Source organism: Rhinolophus sinicus, linkage group LG01 (genome assembly GCF_036562045.2).
Source record: "Rhinolophus sinicus isolate RSC01 linkage group LG01, ASM3656204v1, whole genome shotgun sequence".
Taxonomy (NCBI): Eukaryota; Metazoa; Chordata; class Mammalia; order Chiroptera; family Rhinolophidae; genus Rhinolophus; species Rhinolophus sinicus.
Genome location: NC_133751.1, coordinates 117952640 through 117975756, shown reverse-complemented (window position 1 = coordinate 117975756; position 23117 = coordinate 117952640). Strand labels below are relative to the sequence as shown.

Below are 23117 nucleotides of genomic sequence, written 5' to 3'. Positions count from 1 at the left end.
ATGCATGCACACACTCACATGTGCATGCCTGCACGCACATGCACACACACGCATACAAGGAGGCAAGGAGGCAGTTGGCTGTTACTCTTACCCAGAGCCCCTGCTTGTCCCTCATGTTCACACATGGAAGGGCCAGCACAGCTGTCCTTGTCAGCACAGCAGCTGTGGGCAGGACATCTGGGGCCCTCCCCTTCAGTCCTGAGGTCAGGACGGTGGACAGACCCGAGGAACCATGGCTCAAGTCTCCCTTGTAGGATGCTGGATCCCGGCTCACTCTGGGAATGGGAGGCCATATTAGTCAAGTTGCTTTGCTAGGCCGTGGCTGTTGCTTAAGACAGAAAACTCATCTCAAACTGATTTAAACAAACAAACAAACAAACAAACAAACAAACATCTTGGCTCAGATACTGAAAAGGCCAAGGATACTAGTTTCCACTAAAGTTGGAACCATATCCAGGGGCTCAGTTCAAGAAACTTGTTCTATATCTCTCGGCTCTGATGACGTGTGTATTATCTTCCATCTTGACCTCTCCCCTCAGGGCTCCCAGCAGCTCTACATTTGCTTCCTACCTGCTTAACAACTGCTGTGGACAGAGAGCCCTTCTTTCCCAAAGAGTTCAGCCAAAGCTGCTGTCTTGGGTACATACCCAACTCTGAACCACTCACAGTGCCTGAGGATAGGGGGTGCTCTGATCAGCTGGGCTCAGGTCACATGTCACCCCAACCCCCGCACCCCCACAACAGGAGAAGGGACATGGTCCAATACAGATCCAGCCCAAAGCGTTCTGTGGGCTGTGCTCAAACCCTCCACGTATAACCTTCACACACACATTCTTATCCTCCAGACTTTCTTTGTATATGTTGCTTCATTTGTAATGTACTCCCTCATAAACTCCTATCCATCCTTCAGAACCCAGCCCAAATTTCACCTTTTCTGAGAAGCCTTCCCTCACACAGGCAATGAGGGAATTTGTTCCTCTGTGGGAGCCTTTATTTGCTCACTTGATTTGCAGGTCTGCCTCTTCCACGTGGGCTCTGAGCTCTTTACAAGACCCTGGGCACAGAGCAACGGCTTGGGACAATTTTTTTGGGAATATGAACAAATATATGAAGAAACAACTGGTAGAATGAGGCTCAGATGAACTCAGGCCTGACTGAAGGGGAGAAGGCAATGCGTAAGAGTAGTGCCAAAGCTGCCCAGCTTGCAAAAATGCTGACTGTGCCAGTCTGGGTGAATGCGGCCTGCAAGCGTGTGAGTGTGCGTACATGCATATCTACAACGTAGGAGACTGTGACCACTGAACATCTCCTAAAGTGAGTTCCCACAGCTGGCCCCATCTCCCGTCCTCAAGGCCACCTCCTTGAGTTTCTGCCCAGTTGCCAGAATTCAAGGCCTGGACAGGCCAGGCTGAGACCAGTGTCAGGTCCCCACAGTGAATGGCGTGGAAATAGAAAAAAAGGAGGTTGCAGCTGGGGGTTGGCCTGAAGCAGTGGCTCAGATTTCCCTAGCAGATGCCTTTCCTGGTGAGGTCCCATGGTATGGTGGTCAGTTCCCCAGGACTGGCCGCACCCAGCCTGCCTGGGGACTCTTAGTGAGGCCCTGGGATGGGGCCAAGTGTCCAAGAAACGCTGGCATTTTTGGTGTGACTTCAGGGCTGCTGGGAAGTCCTCTGGCCCCTCAAGTGCATTAGGGATGCTTGGAATTCTGTCATTTGAGATTCATTCCCATGGCATTGTTTGGTATGTCAAGATGACATCTCTTGGAGCTTCTGTGCCCCTGAATCCTTCTCAGTCATTCACAACACTGTGTGAGGGAGATTCCAACTCTCATGAGAACTGGATTGGGTCGTACGTGGTGATGGGTGAAGTGGGGTGAAGACAGAGAGTGAGCTGAGACAGGGTGGGGAGAGCGCTGTTCCAGTCTCAGGTTCTTCCCCTTCCCGATTCTGCGCCTACCTGAGCCTGCTCACAAAGAATCCCATTCACCCAGAGGACTCACTTCTCTGTCGAGGGGGCAAGCTCGGGCACAGGCACAGGTCCAGACCCACCTGGGTTAGCTGTGGTTCCACTACCTGCTGTCTGAGTGACCTTGGGCAAGGGACCTAGCATTTTTGGCTGTGTTCCTGTGTGTAAAATGGGCATAAAGCACCTAGTTTGTGAATTTTTTATTTGGATTAATAAAGGAAATATGTGCATGTGGCCTGTTATGGCTGGCATGCAGTCAGCCTGTTCTGAGGACATGCCAGGTAAGGGCACAGCTAATTGGCACTGTGCCGAGGGGACGTCTCGGGAGGCTTCCTAGAGGAGGTTCTGGGCAGGCTGATGGGCCTGTTGTGTTGGTGCCCAGATCAGTAGATTCTCCTCATCCACGTTGACTTGATGCTGAGAAGGGAAGGGGAGGTGGTCAGTGCCTGTTAACCTCCTGTCAAGTGCACTGGTCTTTTTGTGCCACTCTAGTGAAGTCCTGGCCAAAGCAACCCAGCTAAGTGGGAAGGACCAGCGACAGTGAGGGAATCACTGCTCTGGAAGAGGCAGGCAGTGCCCCGGGCTGGCTCCTGCCCTGCCTATTCCAGGCCCCGGGTCCTGTGCAGCACCGCTCAGAATCCAGTCCTGCTCTACACATGCAGGGAGGAGCGTTTAGTTCTGCCTCCCAGGGAGGCTCTGCCGTCCCAGATCCCGCCCCTCCCAGGCCCAGCACCAACAACCTCCCTGGCGTGGGGAAGAGCCAAGAGGTTGTTGTCCTGTGTACCTTTTATTAGCAGCATGAGCTGACCTGTCTCACCGCATGTCCTGTAGATTCTGTCTGTCTTGGGGTTCAGCGGTGACCTCTCTGAGCATCCTGCGCTGTCACACGAAGGGAACAGGGCGTCCTTGGCAGCGTTCTCTGGTGGGGCAGGGCAGCCCCTGGGAGGAGGCCAGCACCACCCTGGGAGTCAGGCCGACTTGGGTTGAATCCTGATTTGCATCTCTCTGGCCACGGGGCATGGAGGGGTGCCTTCCTCTCTGAACCCTGCGTCCTGTTGGTTGGTGCTGGAGTTTTCACGTGTCCTCACAGTGGCCATACAGCTGTGCTTACTTCATGGACTGCTGTTCCAAGGTCAGCCAGGACCCCTGCATGGAGCCCCTGGGCCTCCCCACTGAGCCCAGGGCCTGAGACAGGAGGAGGCACCCTGGGCATCACTGAGGGCACCCCCGGCCTGGCCTTACAGGGAGGACAAAGAAATAGCTCCACAAGGTATAGGGTGCAGAAAGGCATTTGCAGCCTTGAATTGGTGTGGAAGTGGGCTGACAGGTTTGCTGGATCTGCACATCCATTGCAATGACACCTGCAAAAGCTAGAAAGCAATGTAGCTGAGTGCTTACATCCAGGCCAGGGGAGCGGCCTCAAGTGGGGAGTTTGTTAACCCAGATGTTAAGACATCTGGATGTCACCTGTGTTTGGTCCTGGTTTGAATTGTGTTGTAAGCACAGTTTTCATACACTACTGAACATACTCAGTAATTTCTGGTTTGCTCCAGCCAACAGATATCCCATTCTGTCTCTGAAGTAACCAGTTCTAACAGTGCCCTTCCAATGTCAACCCCATGTGAAGACTTGGAGAGTCTCCTGCGTTTTTCCCTCAAAGTGTGGTACTAATGCTATAAGAACAGCTTTCATTTACCAGCTGATGGCTGTGTCTAAGGCACCATTTTGGGGATTTTTATTCCCACAGCAACTCTATGGTATAGACACTATTATTATCCCCATTTTACAGACAAGGAAACTGAGGCTTGGAGAGATTAAACTCAGCGTGTCTGAGCTGGCAAAGACTGAGATTCTAATCCAGGTCTGATTCTAACACATATTCTTTGCACTCTGACAAATCACAGAGAGACCCTATTTTCTGAAAACATTTGAAAATTAAATCTTGGTCAATTTGGTTATTTAATGGGCACGTTTTGGAGTAGATGACCTCGAAAGACCCCTGCAGCTAATACGTTAGCAGCTGCTCAGAGACCCCAGGTGAGGGGGCCTCCTGTTCCGGTGTTGAGCGGAGCCGGCACCTCCTCGAGCGAGCGCCGACCAGGGGACATAGAGATGGGTCGTGGCCACGCCAACCCAGACCAGAGGGACCAAGGCAGGCATATGTCTGACTGTCGGTGGGCATCCTAGAAAGGAGACTCTGTTGGCATTAGAAGGAATTCGTGTAAGGAGAGCTAAAGTAATACTGCAAACTTGGTTATAGTTTGCCATTTCAAAACTCTTCTGGAATCCTGACCTCTTCCTTCACAGCTGGTCCTGTAGCTGAGCACTTAATACCCGTGACTATCCAACTGAAACCAAAATTCCCCACTTTTAGGGTATTGTCTGGTTCCTCTTTTCCTAATTTCTGTGAGGCACAAGAGCTCTTTGCATGCTGCCCCTGGGATTCGTATTTTCATCTTCTGTTTTTCATACATTTGCAGAACACATGCATTCATTCATTTAACACGGATTGATTTGTTTTCGCTATGGATCCTGCCCTGAGCAGGCCCTGGGAAAGCAATGGTGACAGCTCACACAGGTGTGTGGCCTGCCGAGCCCGCGGTCCAGCAAATCCAGTCGTGTGTGCAGAGAATTCCATCCCCAACGCAAGACTGGTGGGTGGTGGTCACACCCGCACGCAGGAGCTTTTGGCGTGCATTCACTGGCTGGAATATCGGAGTTCAGACTCTGTATGAAGGACGACCAAGGGATGTGGGCATATGAAATAAAAGTGCAGGTTGCCTGTTTGATTCTGCTGCTTGGCGGGGTTTCCTGCGTGTCCGTGGCAGCAGCCACGTCTCTCAGAACGCTCCCCTTTGTCTCTGCAGGCCTCCTGCCCTGAGCGGCAGCCCTGTCATCTCTGACATCTCATTGATCCGGCTTTCCCCACACCCCGCCGGCCCTGGGGAGTCCCCCTTCAACGCACCCCACCCGTACGTGAGCCCCCACATGGAGCATTACCTTCGTGCCGTGCACAGCAGCCCCACGCTCCCCACGATCTCTGCAGCCAGGGGTCTCAGCCCTGCTGATGGTGAGTAATCACTCTAGATGGTGTCAGGTGGGTAGCAGACCTAGCGGGATGATCGCTTCGTAAGTTATAGCAATGTCTCATCAGTATGTGATACACCTGGAAGTGATATCGTATTGTATGTCAACTGTAATTGAAAACAGTTTTTTAAAAAAGCAACCAGGTTACATCTTCTCAAATTCTGCCCACTGAAACCTTCCCTCTCAGCCTACAGTCAGCAGCAGGCTGGAGGACGTTTGCAGGGTGCATTCCTGAGTGGATAAAGGCTCCCGGAAACATGGCCCCATGGAGCCCCCGGCGCCACCTGCATTTTCACCAAAAGGACTGTCCTCTCCCAGCTCATGGATGTGACCAAGAGCTGAAGCCAAGGTCTGAATCTGAAGAGGCTTAGGCTGGAGTTTCCTAATGAAAGGGAATCCGGCCCTCAAATATTCAGAAAGGCTCCCTGAAGCACCGGGTTCATCTCCCTGACCATGAGGTTTGCACTTTGCCTGGTCTTCACCAAAGAGAAGCCAGACAAGGCAAACGGTTGCAACCAGGAGCTCTGAAAACGGCCTGCAAGAATGTGGCACCATTCTGAAATGGCCCCTCGGGGATGGAACCTGGCCAGCCCTGAACTCTGCGTGGGTGCCCTGAGTGGCTTTGACAGAGCTGCGGTGCCCTGAAGGGTGGTGCTGCCTCCACATCGAGCCACTGTCTCCTGCACAGTGGGCCCAGGCCTCTCCACACCTCTCCTGACGACCCAGCCTGCAGCGGCTGGTCTAGAGCGTGAGGATGCAGGCCGGGTTCCAAATGCTGCCCCGGCCTGGAGTTCATACGTGTATAGGCGGCTGAATGGTGCCCCAAGAAGATAAGTCCCCAAATCTGAGAGTGTTGCCTCTTTTGGAAAAAGGGCCTTTGTAGATGTGATCATGTTCAGAATTTTGAGATGAGATCATCCTGGATCTCAGGCCTTAAATCCAATGACAAGTGTCCTTATAAGACACACAGATGAGAAGAAAACACAAAGATGGGAGTGATGTGGCCACAAGCCAAGGAAGCTGGCACCCCCAGAAAGTGGAAACAGCAAGGAACAGATTTTCCCCTAAAGCCTTTGGAGGGCGTGTGGCCCTGCTGACACCTTGATTTTGGACGTCTGGCCTCCAGAACTGTGAGGAAATAAAATCCGTTGTATGAACAGCAGTGAGCACTAAGGCTGTGCTAACTTGTTACAGCAGCCCTGGGAAACATGGTGGCAGGGTTACTAGGGAGGAGGCAGAACCCAGCAGCTCCCTGGGCCTGGGCCAGAGTGGGCCCTGCGAGGTGTCTATAGGAGAGGTAAGGAACAGAGCGCTCTCCTGGAGACCTTACGAATCAACGACACTAGTCTCGGCTGACAGTGGTGTAGCCCGTGGAGATCTAAGTGGCAAGGCAGCGCTGCCCTTCAGAGAGAGACTTTCCGTTGACAGAACACTGATTTTATGTCTGATTTTGATGTAAATATCCATGTCGTTCCTACACACAAACTCCGTGAGACAATAGGCATGGGTTCAGCACCAGAGAGGACTTGCCTGATTTGCATGCCCCTGACGCCTCCCGGCAAGGGGTAGACCAGATACCCTGAGGCCTTGCTGGCCCTGGCTCAAGTTCCCAAATGACGACATAGTGTGTGCGGCGCATACAGCAGCATCTGTCAGCTGTGCCTGCCGCAGTGCCTGCCCGCATAAAGCCTGGAAAGGTCATCAGTGATCCGAGGTGGCTGTGTGTGTACGCTGAGGACAAATGGGCCCTCCAGGGAAGGCTTCAGGGAGGAGGCATCAGGCAAGGAAGGGAGAGAGGGCATCTCAGGTGTGCACAGGGCAGGCATTGGCTGTAGGTGTCAGCCTGGCTGGAGGCCAGGGCTCTCTCTAGAGGACACAGCTGAGACAGAGAGAAGGAGAAGGAGGAAGAAGAGGACAGCCTCTTCCATTGACTGGCTTCTGCTCTCTGCCCAGCACACATGCCATCTCTTTTGGTATTTGCCGGGCTAGTAGCAGAGAGGCGGGGGGCACAGTGATTAGCAACTTGAGCTCTCGATTCAAGCTACCTGCTGTGTGACCTCGGACAAGCTCTCTAAGTGCAGAGTCCTCCTCTGCTAAGGGAAGGGAAATGGTGCCCGTCAGCTGGCAGGACACTGGTAGTGAAATTAGAGAATGACTGTGATTCCCTCAGCGCGGTGCCTGCACAGACCCAGCAAGCGTCCCCACAATGGCGGCTTCTATTATACTGTTATTTTTAATAGTAATTTGAGTGGTGGGTATTAGTACTGTATTTTACAGACAGGAAGACTGAGCCAGCTCAGAGAGGTGGCACCTTCCCTATTTTGCACGCTTGGTAAAAGCCAGGACTCATGGTGGGTATGTGTGGTTTCCAAGCTCTTTCCTTTCCCTGACACCACCCCCCTGAGGGCTAGGCCCCTTGAGAGCTGAAGCTCGTCCTCCCTGCCTCTGCTAAGGCCCAGGCAGGGCTGAGTGAGGATTAGAGGCAGACAGCCTGGGTTCTGCAGCTGCGGGACGGGCAGTGGGTGGGCTGTGGCAGGCGAGCGGCTTTATCTGGCCACGCTTGGCGAGCTCCCGGCTGTGACCTCGCCTTGAAGGTTTGGGTGAAACTGACAGGACCCAACACTCTGGCCACCATGGAACCTCTGTTTGCATCTTCTTTTTCCTTTGAAGCCTTTGTTGGACCCTGGGCCCTGTCTGCCTGGAGCTGTGGGCTTCTGTGGGGCCTGCAGAGAAAGGAGAGAGTGGTGATTACAGCTTTGACGAGTTGGAGGAATGTAGTGGGGAGGCCAGAGTCCCCACCCCATGCCCCTCACTCAGTCTGCTCAGTGAGGACTTGGGGCGAGGGGAAAGGGACACGAGGGCCCAGGGGGTAGAGGACGGGGTATAGAGGGAACTGAGGGGGACTCAGGCTGTTTCTCTTCTTTTTTGCCAGATTCTGATGGCTTTTTTTCTTTCTCCCTCCCTCCTGCTCACAGTGGCCCATGAGCACCTTAAGGAGAGGGGACTGTTTGGCCTCCCCCCTGCAGGCACCAACCCCTCAGACTATTACCACCAGATGACCCTCATGGCGGGCCACCCCACGCCATACGGGGACCTGCTGATGCAGACTGGGGGTGCCACTGGCGCACCCCATCTCCATGACTACCTCAATCCAGTGGACGGTGAGTGCTGGGCCGAGTGGGAGCAGGGAGCTGGACAGAGGGTGGGGCTGAGGGTACCTCCCCAGGGCTGAGGAGGGTGTCTGATGCTCCTTTGGGGGTGAGGACCCCTGAGGAGGGGTCTGGGATTTACCTTAGTCCCTGCCACGACTGCACTCCACAGAGGGCCAAGTCTGAACCACACACACAAACACTTGGTGAGCCCCAGGCCAGGAAGTGTTTTAAGAATTGCAGACACTCCAGGGAGCAAAGAACAGTCGCCTCTGCCTTCACGGAACGTATAGCACAGTGAGGAGAGACAAACGAAGCTGGGAGGTGGATGGGGAGCCGCAGGGTGGACTGGGGTGCAATCTTAAATGAGGAAGTGGAGAAACCCACACAGGGAAGATGGTATTCTGACAAAGCACTGAAAGAGCCGAGCTGTTCAGAAATATTTGGAAGGAGTTATCCAGGCAGGGGCAATAGCAAGTGCAAAGGACCTGAGGTTTCCATGTGTCTGCTGAGCTCAGGAAGCATACAGAAGGCCAGTTGGCCTGGAACCCATTGAGTCAGGGCAAGAGTGGGGCCCAGAGTTCCAGGGCTGGTCCCACAGGCCAGTCAGGGCTTGGTAAGACTTTGGCTTTCATGGGGAGTGAGAATGGGCCCTTGGAGGGGGTTGGGCAGAGGAGAAACTAGATCTGACTTCTTGTTTGGAGGAGTCCCGCACTGGCTACTGATCCGAGAATAGATTTAGTAGCAAGGTGGAAGCAGTCGTCCCGGTTGGTAAAGGTGGGAGACGTGATCGTGTTTCAGATCAATTCAGCAGGTAGAGCCACAAGACTTGTTGCCGAATCGGATATGGATTGAGGGAGGAAGAAAGGCATGAAGGACAACCCCAGGGTCTTGGGCCTGAGCCACTGGAGGACGGGGGTGTCAGTAACTGCGCGGGGGCTGCGGGCAGGGCACTTAAGTGGGAGAGCGGGTGTTCCGGGTGGCTGAAGTTCTTGGTGCCCATCAGATACCAAGTCCTCCCCTCCCACCAAATGCCATCCTCACGATGCTTTCACAGGGGCGCCTGAAGCCCCCTAACCATGAGCCCTTGGGGTCAACATGGAGCCCCTGTTGGGGAGGCAGGGGGGCTAAGTGCTCCTCCCCCAGTCAGTGCCACTCCACCTGCTGGTCCTGGAGCCCAGCCCAGAGATACCCCAGATCCAAGCTGTGGAGCTAGAAACCACAGCAAGGGGCAGGTAGGCAGCTCCTGCAGATTTGTTCTCCTCAAGCCCTGCCTGGGATAGCTTCTTCACTCCCTGATGGCAGGGAACAGAGGCCTGCAGGGAGACCAGCCCCACAGAGAAGTCTCGGTACCTGCTGTGCTGCGGGCGGTCCTGTGGGGCCAGGCAGAGCTCACGGTGGGCCCCTGCACCCTGCAGCCCCCTCCTGTCCCCCCACTACTCTGTCCTGTGCTTTCTGGCCACAATGGCCACTGCAACTCCATCTGATTGACTGGAGCAAAGCCGAGCCCCTCAGTTACAAAGCCCTGGCTGAGATCTTGCCTCCTCCAGGAAGTCTCCCCAGATGCCCCCCTCTGGTTCCTGCTGCTCTCTCTCTCTGTCCTATTCAGTGCACGCTTACAGGAGCCACCTCGTCTGGTTCCTGAGTGCTCTGAGCGTTGCTGTTCCCCCACGAGATTTCCTGAGAGGGAGCACTGCAGTCCCCCCAACGCTGTTCTCCTGGGTATTGTCCCATGTCACTCTTGAGATGCCTGAGGGGATCCCAGAACACGGCATTTGCTCTGTGGGTCTTCCTCTCTCCCCCTCCCCCAACGCCCTTCCCCAGGACGGTGTTTAGTGCAGCGTAGGCACACATTGTAGGGTGTGAATTAGGCCTGTTGGCCCCTGAGCACACACACACCCATGTTCTCCCCCCTCTCATCCTGACAGACCCATCGGTGCTCCCATAGGGCATGGGAGGGGTGTCCACAGGTGGTGAAGGTAGGGCTCAGGTGAGGTCATGTACACAGTTGTCACAGTTGGAAACCAGACAACTGGCACACCACGGTGCATAAGGGCCCCCAACGTTGTGTTCAAATAGTCGCATCCGAATGTGAGATGCCCCCAAACGGGTCCCACCTTCCAGGGCCTCAGGGTGGGTGGCCCCAGGCCAGCTGGACAGTGAACAGATACATAGAAACCATGGCTGAGGGGTCTCGTCAGGCAGGTGTCCCCAGAAGGCAGGAGAGGTGTCCCCGAATCAGCCAACATGCACACCTGCTGCGTGAGAATAAGAACTGCCTCTGTTCTGTGCCAAATGTACCTTCTCCCGCATGGCCCCCCAGCCACATTCTGAGGCGAGAATTACTATGCCCGCTTTAAGCTGAGCACACTGGGGTTCCCAGCATCGAGTGGCCGGCCCAGCATTCTGGTTGGGGTTCCAAGCCCCACTCTGTTCATCACCAGCATCATCAGCTCTTTCCTGGACACACGGCCTCCAGGTAGCGCAGCACATCTAACCAGCCCATGGGCCGTGGCCTCCGGGAGGACCCACTGGGCCAGACTTGTTCCAGCACAGCCCAGAGCAGCTGGGCCGGAGCTGGGGTGCTTGTAGGGGTGGCAGGGAGCTGAGGGCAGATCTAGGCCAGTGCCTGCCTGTGGCGTGTCCTTGCTGTGAACACTGGGCCAGAGGTGCTGGTGGGACTGGACAGGGTCTGGACGGCGGGTGGTACCCAGGCCTGCGTGCTGCTTGGGAACTAAACACATTTAGTAACATCGCATGTGTGAACTTGGCTCAGTGCCTGGCGTGTGGTGGCTGCTCAGTTCATGCTGGTTCCGATCTCTTTCCTCTAGTATCCTTTTCCTTTTTTCAAATCTACCACCTCCTGCAGGATTTTGTCTCTTGATTGTTGGCACCGCTGTGGACCCCGTGTTTCTGCCCAGTGCCCCCGTCCTTCTGGACAGCTTTTCCTCACACCGCCCCATCTACGCCATCCATCCCATCCCTCCGAGCGGCCGAGCCTGCCTTGTTAGCTCTCCCCACCATGCAGTTACTTGTCACCCTCCCAGCACTGCCTCTCAGCTCAGGCTCACTGTCTGCCTTTCAGTGATTGCTTATCCCCTCAGCCATTCTGCAGTCAGCCCCTGGGGCTCCCATCACCCTCAGGATGAAATTCAAACTATAGCATGGCTCAAGTGGCTTTCCCGTTCAGCTGCGTCTCCCCCACTCCCCCAGGGCACTCCCGCCACCCCTCTGCATCTGCAGGCTCCCGGACAACTCGCCGTGCTCCTGCCTGCAGTGCCCTTCCCTGCAGGCTGGCCTGGCTCCATCCTGTGTGTGTCCTCGGACTCAGGTCGGTCGGCACGTGTCCCGAGACCGTCCCCCAATCCTGCCCCATCCCAGCTGCTCAGCTCCCCTGGGGCTCCCGCATCTCCCTCAGCGCCCACCTGTGGGACCTAAGGCACTCAAACTGTCACTGGCTGGCACTTCTATATCTAGATATCTCTATTCTAGGTGTGGGTGCATGGCTACCAAGCATCACTCCTCTGTGTTTGTAGGGTGAGTATGTGAGTGAGTGGCAGTCACAAAAGAATCTGGGATAGAAAGATGCAAACTCATTAGGGAAGAACTGCTGGGGTGAGCAGCTGTGGGCTTGCAGGGAGCCTGAAAGGGGGCTGGGAATAGGCAGCGCTGTGCTCTGGGCCCTCAGCCTTGGCTGCGTCTGGGGCTGAGCACCTGAGAACTGGGAGCTGGGGGCAGTGAGGAGGAGAGCCCACCAGTGGGAGTGAGAGTGCCCAGCTCACGTCAGCGGCTGCCAGTTACCCCATCACACCCCCGATCCTTTCTGCACCTCTCTCGGGGGTGCCCTCGGCTTCAGGGTGCAGAGGGAGACGTCGCTGTGTCCAGCTCTGGCCTGAGCAGGCATAGCAGCGTCTCGGGCTGAGGCACGGGGCGGTGGTGTTAGTGGGAGGTTTTCCTGAGCCCTGATGGATTTCAGTTACAATGATTTCTTTTCCTTTGTCCCCCATCAGTTATGACCCATGGAAATCGGAGTGGTCCAGCATGATCTCCTGTATTTGTCATTACTTAGTACAGTTTTCTTCAATCTGGTTGAAATGAGACCCAGAACCTTTGTTTCTGCTTTTTAAAATGATTCAAGCATTTCTGTTTGTCTCCAACGTGGATGAGCTGCTCACACACAGCCCTGAGACCCTCTGTGCTCCTAGCCCAGGCCTGTGCCCAGCTTATCCAGCCCTGCTTCTGGGGTGTCCCCGGCCCTGCCCCCCCCTGATCCAAGGGAGCCCGGGAAAGCCCTCCCACTCGGGTGTCCTCCCCTGGTCCCAGCTGCACAGTCTTCCTGAGGTCTCCCAGGAAGCTTCGGTCCACCCACTGAAGGTGTGAGTGGGTCTTCCCATCAAGTTTCTTTTTGCTCAGACTCTCACAGAGAAAACTGTGCAGGCCTGGGGCCAGGCAGTACTGCTCAGGAGACTGCCTGTGGCAGGGCCTGAGACTCTCTGAGGACATGTATGTTCATGTGAGGAGCCGCCCATAAACATGACATGGCATGTAAGCTCTGTGTAGGTACAGGGGGCCTCGAGAGCTTGTGGAAAGTCAGGGAGACCTGGCCTTCTCTCTCTCTCTCTCTCTCTCTCTCTCTCTCTCTCTCATTCATTCTGAGCGTATTTATTGTGCATCTACTATGTGCCAGGCATGATGATTCTGGGTGCTAGGGACACAGCAATGCACGGCCCGCCAAGTCCTGCCCTCATGGTACTTACGCTTCAGTGGGGCTACTCTATATAGCTCCTTGGCAGGACAAGGCATACCATCCTGAGGCCACCCCACCTGCCCTGGCCTCCTTTCTCAGCACCTTCCCTTCACTTTCCAAATGGAGGCAGAACTGTGGGGCAGAGAGAACCTTCCAGAGGCATTCAATGTCAAGCCGGGGCGTAGAGACCAGGTCTGCCAGGCTGAGGGGAGAGGGCGAGTAGGAAGGCCACCAAGGTCCACAGCCAGAAGACCAGTGTCCCCAATCCACTCACTGGCAAACCACTAGCCCAATTTTTACCTTAGCCAAGTGCCATCTACACGATTCTTCATTTAATATTATATTTTTAATAGACTCACTTTGGGGGGTTAAATAAATGCACCTTAAAATGGAACTTTGTATTTTTTCTGAAATGGGAAACCTGATAATATCTGAGGAAGAGGCCCCTGCCTCTGTCTCCATCAAGCCTAAAATAATCTCTTTTGGGCCGTGTATACATCCTACATCAGGGAAAACACCACAGGGGTGGAGGAAAGGCTAGAAGGCAGAGAGGCCTTTGACGGGGCTCGTGTTTAACTGAAAAACCAAATCCTGCAGTCCTCCCAGGACAGGAGGCCAGGCTGTGGGCAGGACAAAGGGTACTTCCCGTGAAAGCCCGCCCTCCCTCTGCCGGGAGCTTCCTGGCCTACTGGTGGTCGATGAAGGCCCACTGCCTCTTGTTCTAAAGGAGGCTGATTTATAGCAGGAAGAGTGAGGAGTGATGCTGCTTTGGAAGGTAATAGATAACCAGTCAGGGAACCCAAGGTTATCATTCTGCCTAGTGGTTCTCTGGAGAGCGGGGAATTCACTGGTTGTCACCGGAGCCCTAAAATGGAATTTTCTTGTGTTACGCTGTTGAATATTGGTGATTTAACAGCAGAGCGGCAGCAGCCGTAGCCGCACCCCCTCCCACTCCTACCACATTGAGAAGATTGAAATGTTTCCGATTGAAATGTTGTCTGTTTACAGCCCATATTTCCTGTGAGCTGTATATTTTATTGTCATATTGACACTAATTTGACTCGGATGTCACCTCCGTTCTGACGCCCAGTTCTTTATGCTGCCGGTGGGTCCAGAGGGGTTTTCAGAAACCAATTACATTGATCACACCACAGAGAGGCAGGCGCTGATAGAGGGGCAGCCGGTCGAGCAGGGCGTCTGTGCCCAGCTGCAGACAGGAGGCAAGCCTGAAGCAGAGGAGACCTGGCCACAGGCCCTGGACGGGCAGGCTGAGGTGCATACGGGTCACCTGGCAAACCCGCACGCAGTCCCATGAGACAGCGTCATGAAGCCACTTTACAGGTGGGGCAGCTGAGGCCAGAGCGCTGTTTCCTTATCTTTATCACAGAAGTAGGAAATGGCGCTGGGCAGCCTCAACCCCAAGCCTCTGGGCTGCAGAGCCTAGGCGCGCTCTACTCCCCCATAAGAGGGGGTGAGGGGGCTGTGGACAGCTGTTAATAAGCGTGGGGCAGGTTAAGGTCCCCAGGCTGGATTCCTTACAGCATCTCCTCAGTGAGAAAATATCTGGATGAGGGGTTGGGCCATGCAGGAATCCTCCCTACCCACTGAGCCCTGTCATAAGGCTGTGTCGTGATGTCCCAGGGGAGGGTGTGTCCCAGCCCTGTGCTGAGGACAACAGCATCTGACACAAAAAATCTCCTGGGATGTCATGCCAGGAAGTATCTCCCTCGGCTGCCAGTGCCAGTGCCTGCCCTGCCCAGGTTCTGTGGAGCCAGGCTCCCTGTATCCATTGGCTACCCTCAACCCAGATTCCTGGGTCCCCAGGAGGTCCATCCAGAGCTGGGGATGATATGCTGGTCTGTAACCCATAGGCACCCGGAGGTGGATGCTGTTGGCCCATCTTCCAGGTGAGGAACCAGCTCAGAGAGGGTCAGCGACTTGCCCAAAGCCACCCCGTTCAGAGCTGGGTTGAGGACCTGTTCTCACATCTACCCCAGGGAAAGCAACCACGCCCTTGAGCGCTCTGGGGTTACCTAGGGTAACCCAGCATAGGCAGCACCTGGCAAATCCTGCTGGTGCAACAGCCACCATTTTCATGTCTCATCTGGACGGTGAGCTCCAGGAGGGCGAGGCAGAGGGACCTCCCTGCTTGACGTCCCCGTGGTATCCATCCCAGTGCCAGGCATACTGTCAGCACTGCACATGGGTCTGACGGATGAATGAACAAACACATGATGAGCAAAAGAAAGAACTAGAGGATGAAACAGGGTCCAGATGCAAGTGGCAGCAGGAACGGATAGTGTTGAGCACCTGCCCAGGTGAGGGCAGGCCAGGGGCTGGGCACCCAGCGGCTGGCGGGTATCAGAACAGGTGCGTCCTCAGATGGATGGATGTGACGGCTCCACCAATCCTGGCCATAAATCATGGGAGAAGCCACGGGAAATGAGTGCCAGGCTTTTCTTTCTATTTAGTAATTTATCAATGGAGGAGGTGCATTAATAAACATATTTCCCTTGAGGGGTGGGGATAACAGAGATGAATATCACTGTCAGATTTGGCCTGTTTCCTCTTGTTAGGGGTGCAAGAGAGGGTGGGAACCCAAAGATTAGCAGCAAAATCTTTTGTGAAATTGGATCAGAAAGGTGTGTGTATTACAGACTCTGTGACGTTACATCTCTCCCCCTGCCCCGCGTATCTCCCACTTGCCTTGCAGTTCGTCAGTAACAGGAGTCTTCTGGGAGAGTTATTTTTGCATCTCACTTTGAGTTCCCTTTAATGTGAGGATTGACAAGGCATAAGCTCAGTACATAAGAACTGAGAAGCTTAGAGGATGTGCAAATGACAGATGAGTGAGTGTTGAGTGACAGGTGTTCTGCGGTGTGGCCCAATCATCTTTTCTAGACTTCTTGTCCTTTACTCTGATATCAACTCTAGGCTCACCCCGCCCATCCGTCCTCCCAGCCCCTAAAGAAACTGTATCAATTTACAGTTTCATCGTGGAAGCTCTGCTGGGTTTTAGGCACCACCTTTTCGGCACCGTCCTAGGTGTCCTCTGTGTGTCCTCACAAACCCTGCAAGCAAAGCCACGCTGCCCTAATTGTACAGATGGGCAAAGAGAGGCTCAGGGAGGCTAAGACATGTGCTCCAAGGTAGCCACTAAACATCAGGTCTGTGTGGCTGGCGCAGGCTTTGTGCCCCCACATGGGGTGTGTGTGTGTGTACCTCCTTCCCTCCCAGGAGAGCCTTCCCTGAGATGCCTCTCCTCCCCGACCCTGAGCAGAAACAATAAGGTGGGTGGTTTTGGTGGCCATCTGCCTGCCTTCTGATCCATTTCTCCACCAAGGCTGTGTAGCCTTGGACAAGCTACTTGTTCTGTCATGTGTGAAATGAGGATAATCACTGTCCCTTCCTTATAGGGCAGTTGTGAAGATTAAACTGCTTAATACTTTAATGTGCTTAGACTAGTACCTAGCACCTGCAAGGCATTCAGTGAAAACTGACATAAAAAGGTATATATGTATGGGGAAAATGCAGTATATATGTGTGTATATATATAGGGTTTGGTACCATCGGCGGGGTCAGGCGTCCACTGGGAGGTCTTGGAATGTATCTCCCGAGAGTAAGGGGAGACTACTGTCTATAAATAACTGCAGGAAGGGAGGAGGGCCTGCGCCAGCCCCGGAGGGCTCTAGAACCACCAGCAGTGGTTCTAGACTGCTCCTTCTACAGCCCCCACCCCAGTCGGGTCTCTGGGTCTCTCCTCTGGACAAAACAGTGGCCTAGAAATGGGTCTGACAACTTCGCTGGACCACTCTCCATCCACCAAGGTTTCTGCCCTGTCCAGACCCTCCCTGACCTGTTTCCTCTTTGTAACGGGGCCTATCAGTGCCCACCTCCGGGGCTGTGTTGAGGAGGAAATGCGGGGATGTGTGAGAAGCACCTGGCACACACACAGCAGGGGCAGGTAAATGCTCCATAGGCCGTGGCCTGCATTTCGAATACCTGCATGGAACAGCCTCTTCCTGTGCCCCCCAGGCCCCTGCCCACTGCCCTCCCTCCAGGTTCCCTTCAGGCTGGGTTACCTGTAAACAACTCTAGGGGCTGCTTGAACACACCCTCTGCTACTCGCAGCCTGTCCCAGCCTACCTCCGTGCCAGTGCTCAGCTGTTCCTGGGCTCAAAATGCCCTCCTGCCTCCCTTCTGCCTGCTCAGACCTGCTCAGACCCCATACATAGGCCCCCTCCTGCAGGGAGACTGCAGAGTCATCCAGTAGAATTCTCTGGAATTATGAAGAGCCCATTACTGCCACACAGAGCAGCATGGAGAAATCTCACCAACTATAGTGTTGGATGAAGAAGCCAAATAAGAAAGTATTTATAATTCCATTTACAGAATAGGCAAATATTCAAAAATAGGAAGACTAAGCGTTGTGTTAGAAGTTAGGGTAGTGGCTCCCCTTACGGTGGGTCTGGAAGGGCCGAGGAGGCTTCTGGGCACTGATCATGCCCTGTTTCTTGACCTGCTGCTGGCTTCCTGGGTGGGTTCACTTATGGTTTGTGCACTTTGTTGTCATGCCTTCAGCATGGCTGGATCCAGCCCTGGTCTCTGCATACCGGACAGGAAAGGCGCTAACATATGTTCAGTGCTCATAGTCACTCTCTCAAGCACCTGACCTGTGCTTCTCAAACCCTCACCATACCTGTGTAGATCTGCCCCATTTTATAGATGAGCAAACTGAGGCTGAGAAAGGCTACGCCCCTTGCCCAAGAGCCCAGAAATGAACAATGGCAGAGCTGTGGTTCCCATTAGACCATCCTCACAGGCTCTTCCTGTCTCCCACCTGCCAGTCCCCCTTCCCCTACTGCAACCCTTCTACAAACACTGTAATAATACTGATGTACCTCGGGTTGGCTGTGCCGCAGTGTCGCGTTTCTCCAGCCCACGGGTGACACCGCGCCTGAGCCGCAAGCGGGCGCTGTCCATCTCCCCACTCTCGGACGCCAGCCTCGATCTGCAGAGGATGATCCGGACCTCACCCAACTCGCTGGTGGCCTATATCAACAACTCACGCAGCAGCTCTGCAGCCAGCGGCTCCTACGGGCATCTGTCAGCGGGCACCCTCAGGTGAGCCCCGCCTGAAGCAGAGGGCCGGGAGCTGGGCTGGAGGCCCAGTGGGGAGGGTCTGTGCTTCCAACCCGACAAGAAAGACAGTTCTTGTTGCATTTGTGAATCAGCGTACTTGCCACTTTTTAGTGAATTCAGAACCAACAATGAGGAGATTGAAATGTGCCAACATTTGAGTACGTCTTCATGTGCTCATTTTTCATGCCCCAAACACAACTTCTGATGTGAAAAGTAACATTTCTTGGGCCTGTCATGAATGAGTCGGTTGTAAAATCAAAGGTGACTTTCCTAGTATTTCGGCAGGTGTCAGGGAGCAGCCAGGCCATTGGCCAGCATTGGGGGCCACACAAGGCATGACACTGGCTTGGGCCACGCAAGTCTGGCTGGCGCAGTCTTCCCACTGTAGCCACACCAGGTCACACCCAAACCTCGTCAGCACCATTGGCTCTTGCCCCCTCTGTGCAGCCCTTGACTGTTCCGGGGACTCAGACCCCAGCCAATTGGACTGAAACCCTTATTTTTCCCCTGACCATCCTGAGAGAAGCCAGAAGATGTTACGAATGTCAGAAGGACCCAGAAATAGACGTGATAAATATATTAGTGATCTTTTGCTGCCTAACGAATTACTCCTAAACCTAGCAGTTTAAAACAAGGAGCGTTCATCGTCTCACACCATCTCTGAGGGTCTCTCCTGAGGCCGCAATCAAGATGTCAGCCGGAGCTGTAGTCACCTGCAGACGCCTGGGCCTGGGGCTCTGTTTCTAAGATGGCCACTCACAGGGCTGTTGGCAGGAGCTTTAGTTTCTTCTTATGGGAGCCTCTCCACAGGCTGCTTGAGCATCCTCACAACATGGCAGCTGGTTCCCCCTCCCCCGCCCTCGGAGCGAGTGATCTGAGAGAGAGCCAGGAGGAAGCCGCAGCGTCTTTCATGGCTTGGCCTCACCATTGTTTCCTCAGTATCCTGTTCTGGAAAGAGTGGTTCATAGGCAAGTGGCATGAGAGAGCCTGGAACTGTCGTAGAAGTTAAAGAAGAGAGAGGACGATGTGAGCTGGAGGGCTCAGGGCACATTTCCTGGGTGAGGGGGCATTAGAACGGGCATCAGAAGCCAAATGGGGTTCAGATAGAGAGCACTAATGCAGGGGTGCGTCTCAGGTGTCAGAGTGGTGAAGGGCCAGGGTGTGGGGCTGAGATGGAGCCTGGCATCTACTGAAGGCCAACCGGCCAGTGTGAAGGCTGTGTCCTGGGGCAGTGCCTGAGGGCTAAGCACAGAAGGTGGGGTCTAAGATGGCAGGCAGTGGGGAGCCATTGGAGGTTCTTGAGTGAGGTTAAGCACATCCCGATCCCTGAGCAAGGTCCCCTCTGCCCAGGAAGTGTTGGCCTAATAGAGCCCTGTCCCCTTCTGCCACCCCTGCCGTTGCTCCATCACCTTCTCTGCTCTTCTTTGTAGCCCAGCCTTCACCTTCCCCCACCCCATCAACCCCGTGGCCTACCAGCAGATCCTGAGCCAGCAGAGGGGCCTGGGCTCGGCCTTCGGACACACGCCACCCCTGATCCAGCCCTCGCCCACCTTCCTGGCCCAGCAGCCCATAGCCCTCACCGCCATCAATGCCACGCCCACCCAGCTTAGCAGCAGCAGCAACTGTCTGAGTGACGCCACCCAGGTAGGTGGGTACAGGGAGCAGAGCGCGGCCACCAGACACTCTTCTGAACCTCACGAGAGCTGATCATTGCCTTCTCATGCGGGGAACTTGTGGAAGGACTCTGGGTGCTTTTCTGTCTGGGAGGATGCCTTCTGGGCAGAGAGACCACATGATCAGAAGGGCCTAAGCTGGATGCCATCCTCACCATCCTCAGGGTGCGGCCAGGCCTCGTCTCCTCTGGGTCAGCTGACGTGGGACTGAGAGCCTGTTGGTGGATGGATGGACGATGGCTGGGCTGGGTCCTAATACCAGCCCACTCACCATGGGCAAGCACCCAGCCGCAGTTCTACAGTTGCCTGTCTAATAAACACAATGAGTAGCTGGAAAAACCCTAAAATTCAGTCTAGCATAATGTAGGCACTCAATGCACAGAGTATGAAATGGATGGATTAATGGATAAGAATTACTATGGTGCAGTTTAGTTTTAGAGCATCAGTTTACCAAAGACCATCTTGTTTGACCTTTCCAATGAGTCTTTGTCATGCCTGGGCATGTTCGCACAGTGCCTGGCACACAGTAGGTGCTATTAGTATTTGGTGAATGAATGAAGTCTTGTTTTGCAGATGAGGAAATTGTGTTATAGAGACGGTATCAGAGAGTAGAAAGCGCACAGGCTTTGGAATTGGTTTGATTGTGTTTTGGATGCTGACTTGCCTGAACGCTTTTTCAGCCTGAGCTAATGTGTCTGCACAGTGGGATCTGCCACCTACCTTGGGTCACTGTGTACACACACGAGTTCATGTGCACAGAGCCCCATGTAGACCTAGATCCTACTTAGCACTCACGATGGCAATTCTTGAGGTGAAATGACTGCCGAGGCCACCCACTTGGCAGGGCAGAGCCTAGACATGACCATATACTTGAGAGGAAAACATCACAACATTCTAGAGTGGCCCCTCTTCCAGGACGCCCTCCTCCACCCCAGAGCTCCAAGCGGCAGCCTAGAGCCTCGCCTCAGACAGTAGCTGTCTGTTTTTGTCACACCACCTGATACCACAGCTCTAGCTCCCGTGTCTTGAGGAGCCAGCCCTTCTCGCCTGCTCCCTGCGTTGGCCAGGCCCTGTTCTCCTCAGGCCCAGAGCCGCCGCTGCTCTGGAGGCCTGAGACGTGGAGCCGTTAGGTCAGGAGTGCGGCTGCCCAGCATTTCCTAAAGAGAGGGTCTCCGCTCCGTTTCCATGGATGGTGGGGAAGAAGGGACTGACAGGCCAGGCTCTGGGCTCTCTCCTGGCCGTGCCCCTGGCTGGAGGACCAAGCTGGGAGGACTCAGTTTCTCAAACTTCAAATACAAGGGTTGGCCAGATGGTCTGTGCAGGGAGGGCCCCAGAGGTAAAGCCCAAATAGAATTTGGGGTTCCCACCCTGCCGCCATGTAATGAGCTCTCCTGTGCACCCTCCCTCAGAACAAGCAGAGCAGTGAGTCGGCTGTAAGCAGCACCGTCAACCCCATCGTCATTCATAAGCGCAGCAAGGTCAAGACTGAGGCTGAGGGCCTGCGGCCAGCCTCCCCATTGACCCTGACACAGGTAACCTGCTGGCCATCCTCACATCCTCAGACGGGCCAGGCCTCGTCTCCTCTGGGTCAGTTGACATGGGACGGAGACCCTGTTGGGGAATGAATGGACGGATGGCTGCCTACGTGAGTGAATGAGCAGATATGAGAAGCAGAGAGGACAGGGTGGACATACCATGAGCTCAGGGAGGATCGAGCAGTGTCCCCAGCAGCCTGCACATTACATGCTCATCAAACACATGCCGAATGAATGAATGAATGAATGAATGAATGAATGAATGTCTGGGGCTGCAGCCGTCTCTCCGCCCATTCCTCACCGTCATGCAGCACAAGCCCCAGTTGAACTGAGTTGCTCACATCCCCTGAATGGCTCAGGCTCCTGTCCAATTGCTCCCTCTTCCTAGAATTCCACCTCCCACGCCATTGTCTTCACTGCTACTTCAGCCCTTCCTGGCCCTCCAGGATAGTAGGACTCGCAGCTACGCAGACACCCATCTAGCCCCTGGGTCATTTCGTCTGCCTGCTGTTCTGCACTGTGAGCTTTGTAGAGGTGGCACTTTGGAGAAGTGCCTGGTTTTTTTCCACGTCACCAGGGTTTGCACAGAGCCTGGCACACAGTAGCTGTGAAATCATATTTTTTAAGGACTCAATGCACTTTTGAGGGAATGAGTGGTGAGGTGAGGGGGGAGGGAAGGGAAGATGATTCTAGCGGGAAGTGAGGAATGGAGTAGCCCCAACCCCGGATGGCCGTGTTGCGCGCTGAGATCCATGTGCATGTCCCTCTGGAGATCCTGCCACTTATACCAACATTCCAGGACGGCAGCCAGGCAGTCCTGCCGGAGCAGAAGCTTGTCGTGGGAAGGGCTCAGTGTGAGTGCCAACCTCAAGGGCAAGCCTCCTGCCCCCCAGGCCTCTCCCTCACGGTGGCCTGGTCTCCATCAGTTACTGCAGTCGCCAGCTTTGACACTAAGGGTGCTGGGGCCTCCTCTCCCCTTCCCCCTGCATCTGCCACACCATCCTTTATCAAACCTGTAAACCGTCGGGCATGCTCTGAGCACTTAATTTTTATGAAATATTGGGTCCTGTTATTGTCAGGCAAACAGAGGGGTTTGTGACAGATTCTTCTCCCCTCGCTGACGCCAAAGCGTCTCAGCATGATGCATGGTTTCCACGAGGCCGGCCATCATCGGGGGCCGTTGAAATTGATGAGGACGGCACCTATCCTGGGGAGATAAACACGCAGGAGCAATGAGGATGGGGCAGAGGCAGTGCTGAGCACGAGGGGCCCCTCTGCCCCGCCCCCTCCAGCCCAGGTGAGCCCCACAAAGCCCTCCTTCCCGCCCAGCTGGGCTCCGCACTTGTGTCAGTGGAAGGAAAGCTGTTTATCATGAGCAGCTTGTCACCGTGTCACTCAGTGTCCTGATTCAGTGGCTGGACTCATTTGCAAAGTGGATGAGCATACTTTCCCTTGGCAGAAAATGCAGCACAATGAATACCCTCTCTGCCTAAGCCCTCAAACGTGTGGGCGAGGGTGACATCCCACTGTGAATCTGGAGGCCCGAGCACACCCACTGCCCCTGCACGGTCCTCGGCAGGTCTTCTGACATCAGCAGGGTATGCAGCTTATGGGAATAATAAGCCCCTGTCTAGCGTTCCTGAAAGTGCAGACGGGCGTCAGGAGGCCTCAGCTCCCCACCCCCACTTTGCTGAAAATTCGGGCAGAGGTGCTTCTGGACTTTCCGTTTCATGTGACCCAGTGCTGCCTGAGACTTCTTGGACAACACGTCGTCATTTTCCTTCTCAGAACATGTGCATTCATTGAAAGGTGCTCTCAG

The 23117-nt window shown here is 54.6% G+C and overlaps 1 protein-coding gene across 1 annotated transcript in view; it reads left to right on the top strand.

Moving 5' to 3' along the window:
• GLI2 (GLI family zinc finger 2) overlaps positions 1-23117 on the top strand; it is a 242511-nt gene that overhangs the window by 202110 nt on the left and 17284 nt on the right. The window contains 5 exon segments of the mRNA XM_074335169.1: positions 4833-5035; positions 8028-8213; positions 17871-18072; positions 19521-19734; positions 21173-21295. Of these exon segments, the coding sequence (XP_074191270.1) occupies positions 4833-5035; positions 8028-8213; positions 17871-18072; positions 19521-19734; positions 21173-21295 (928 nt within the window).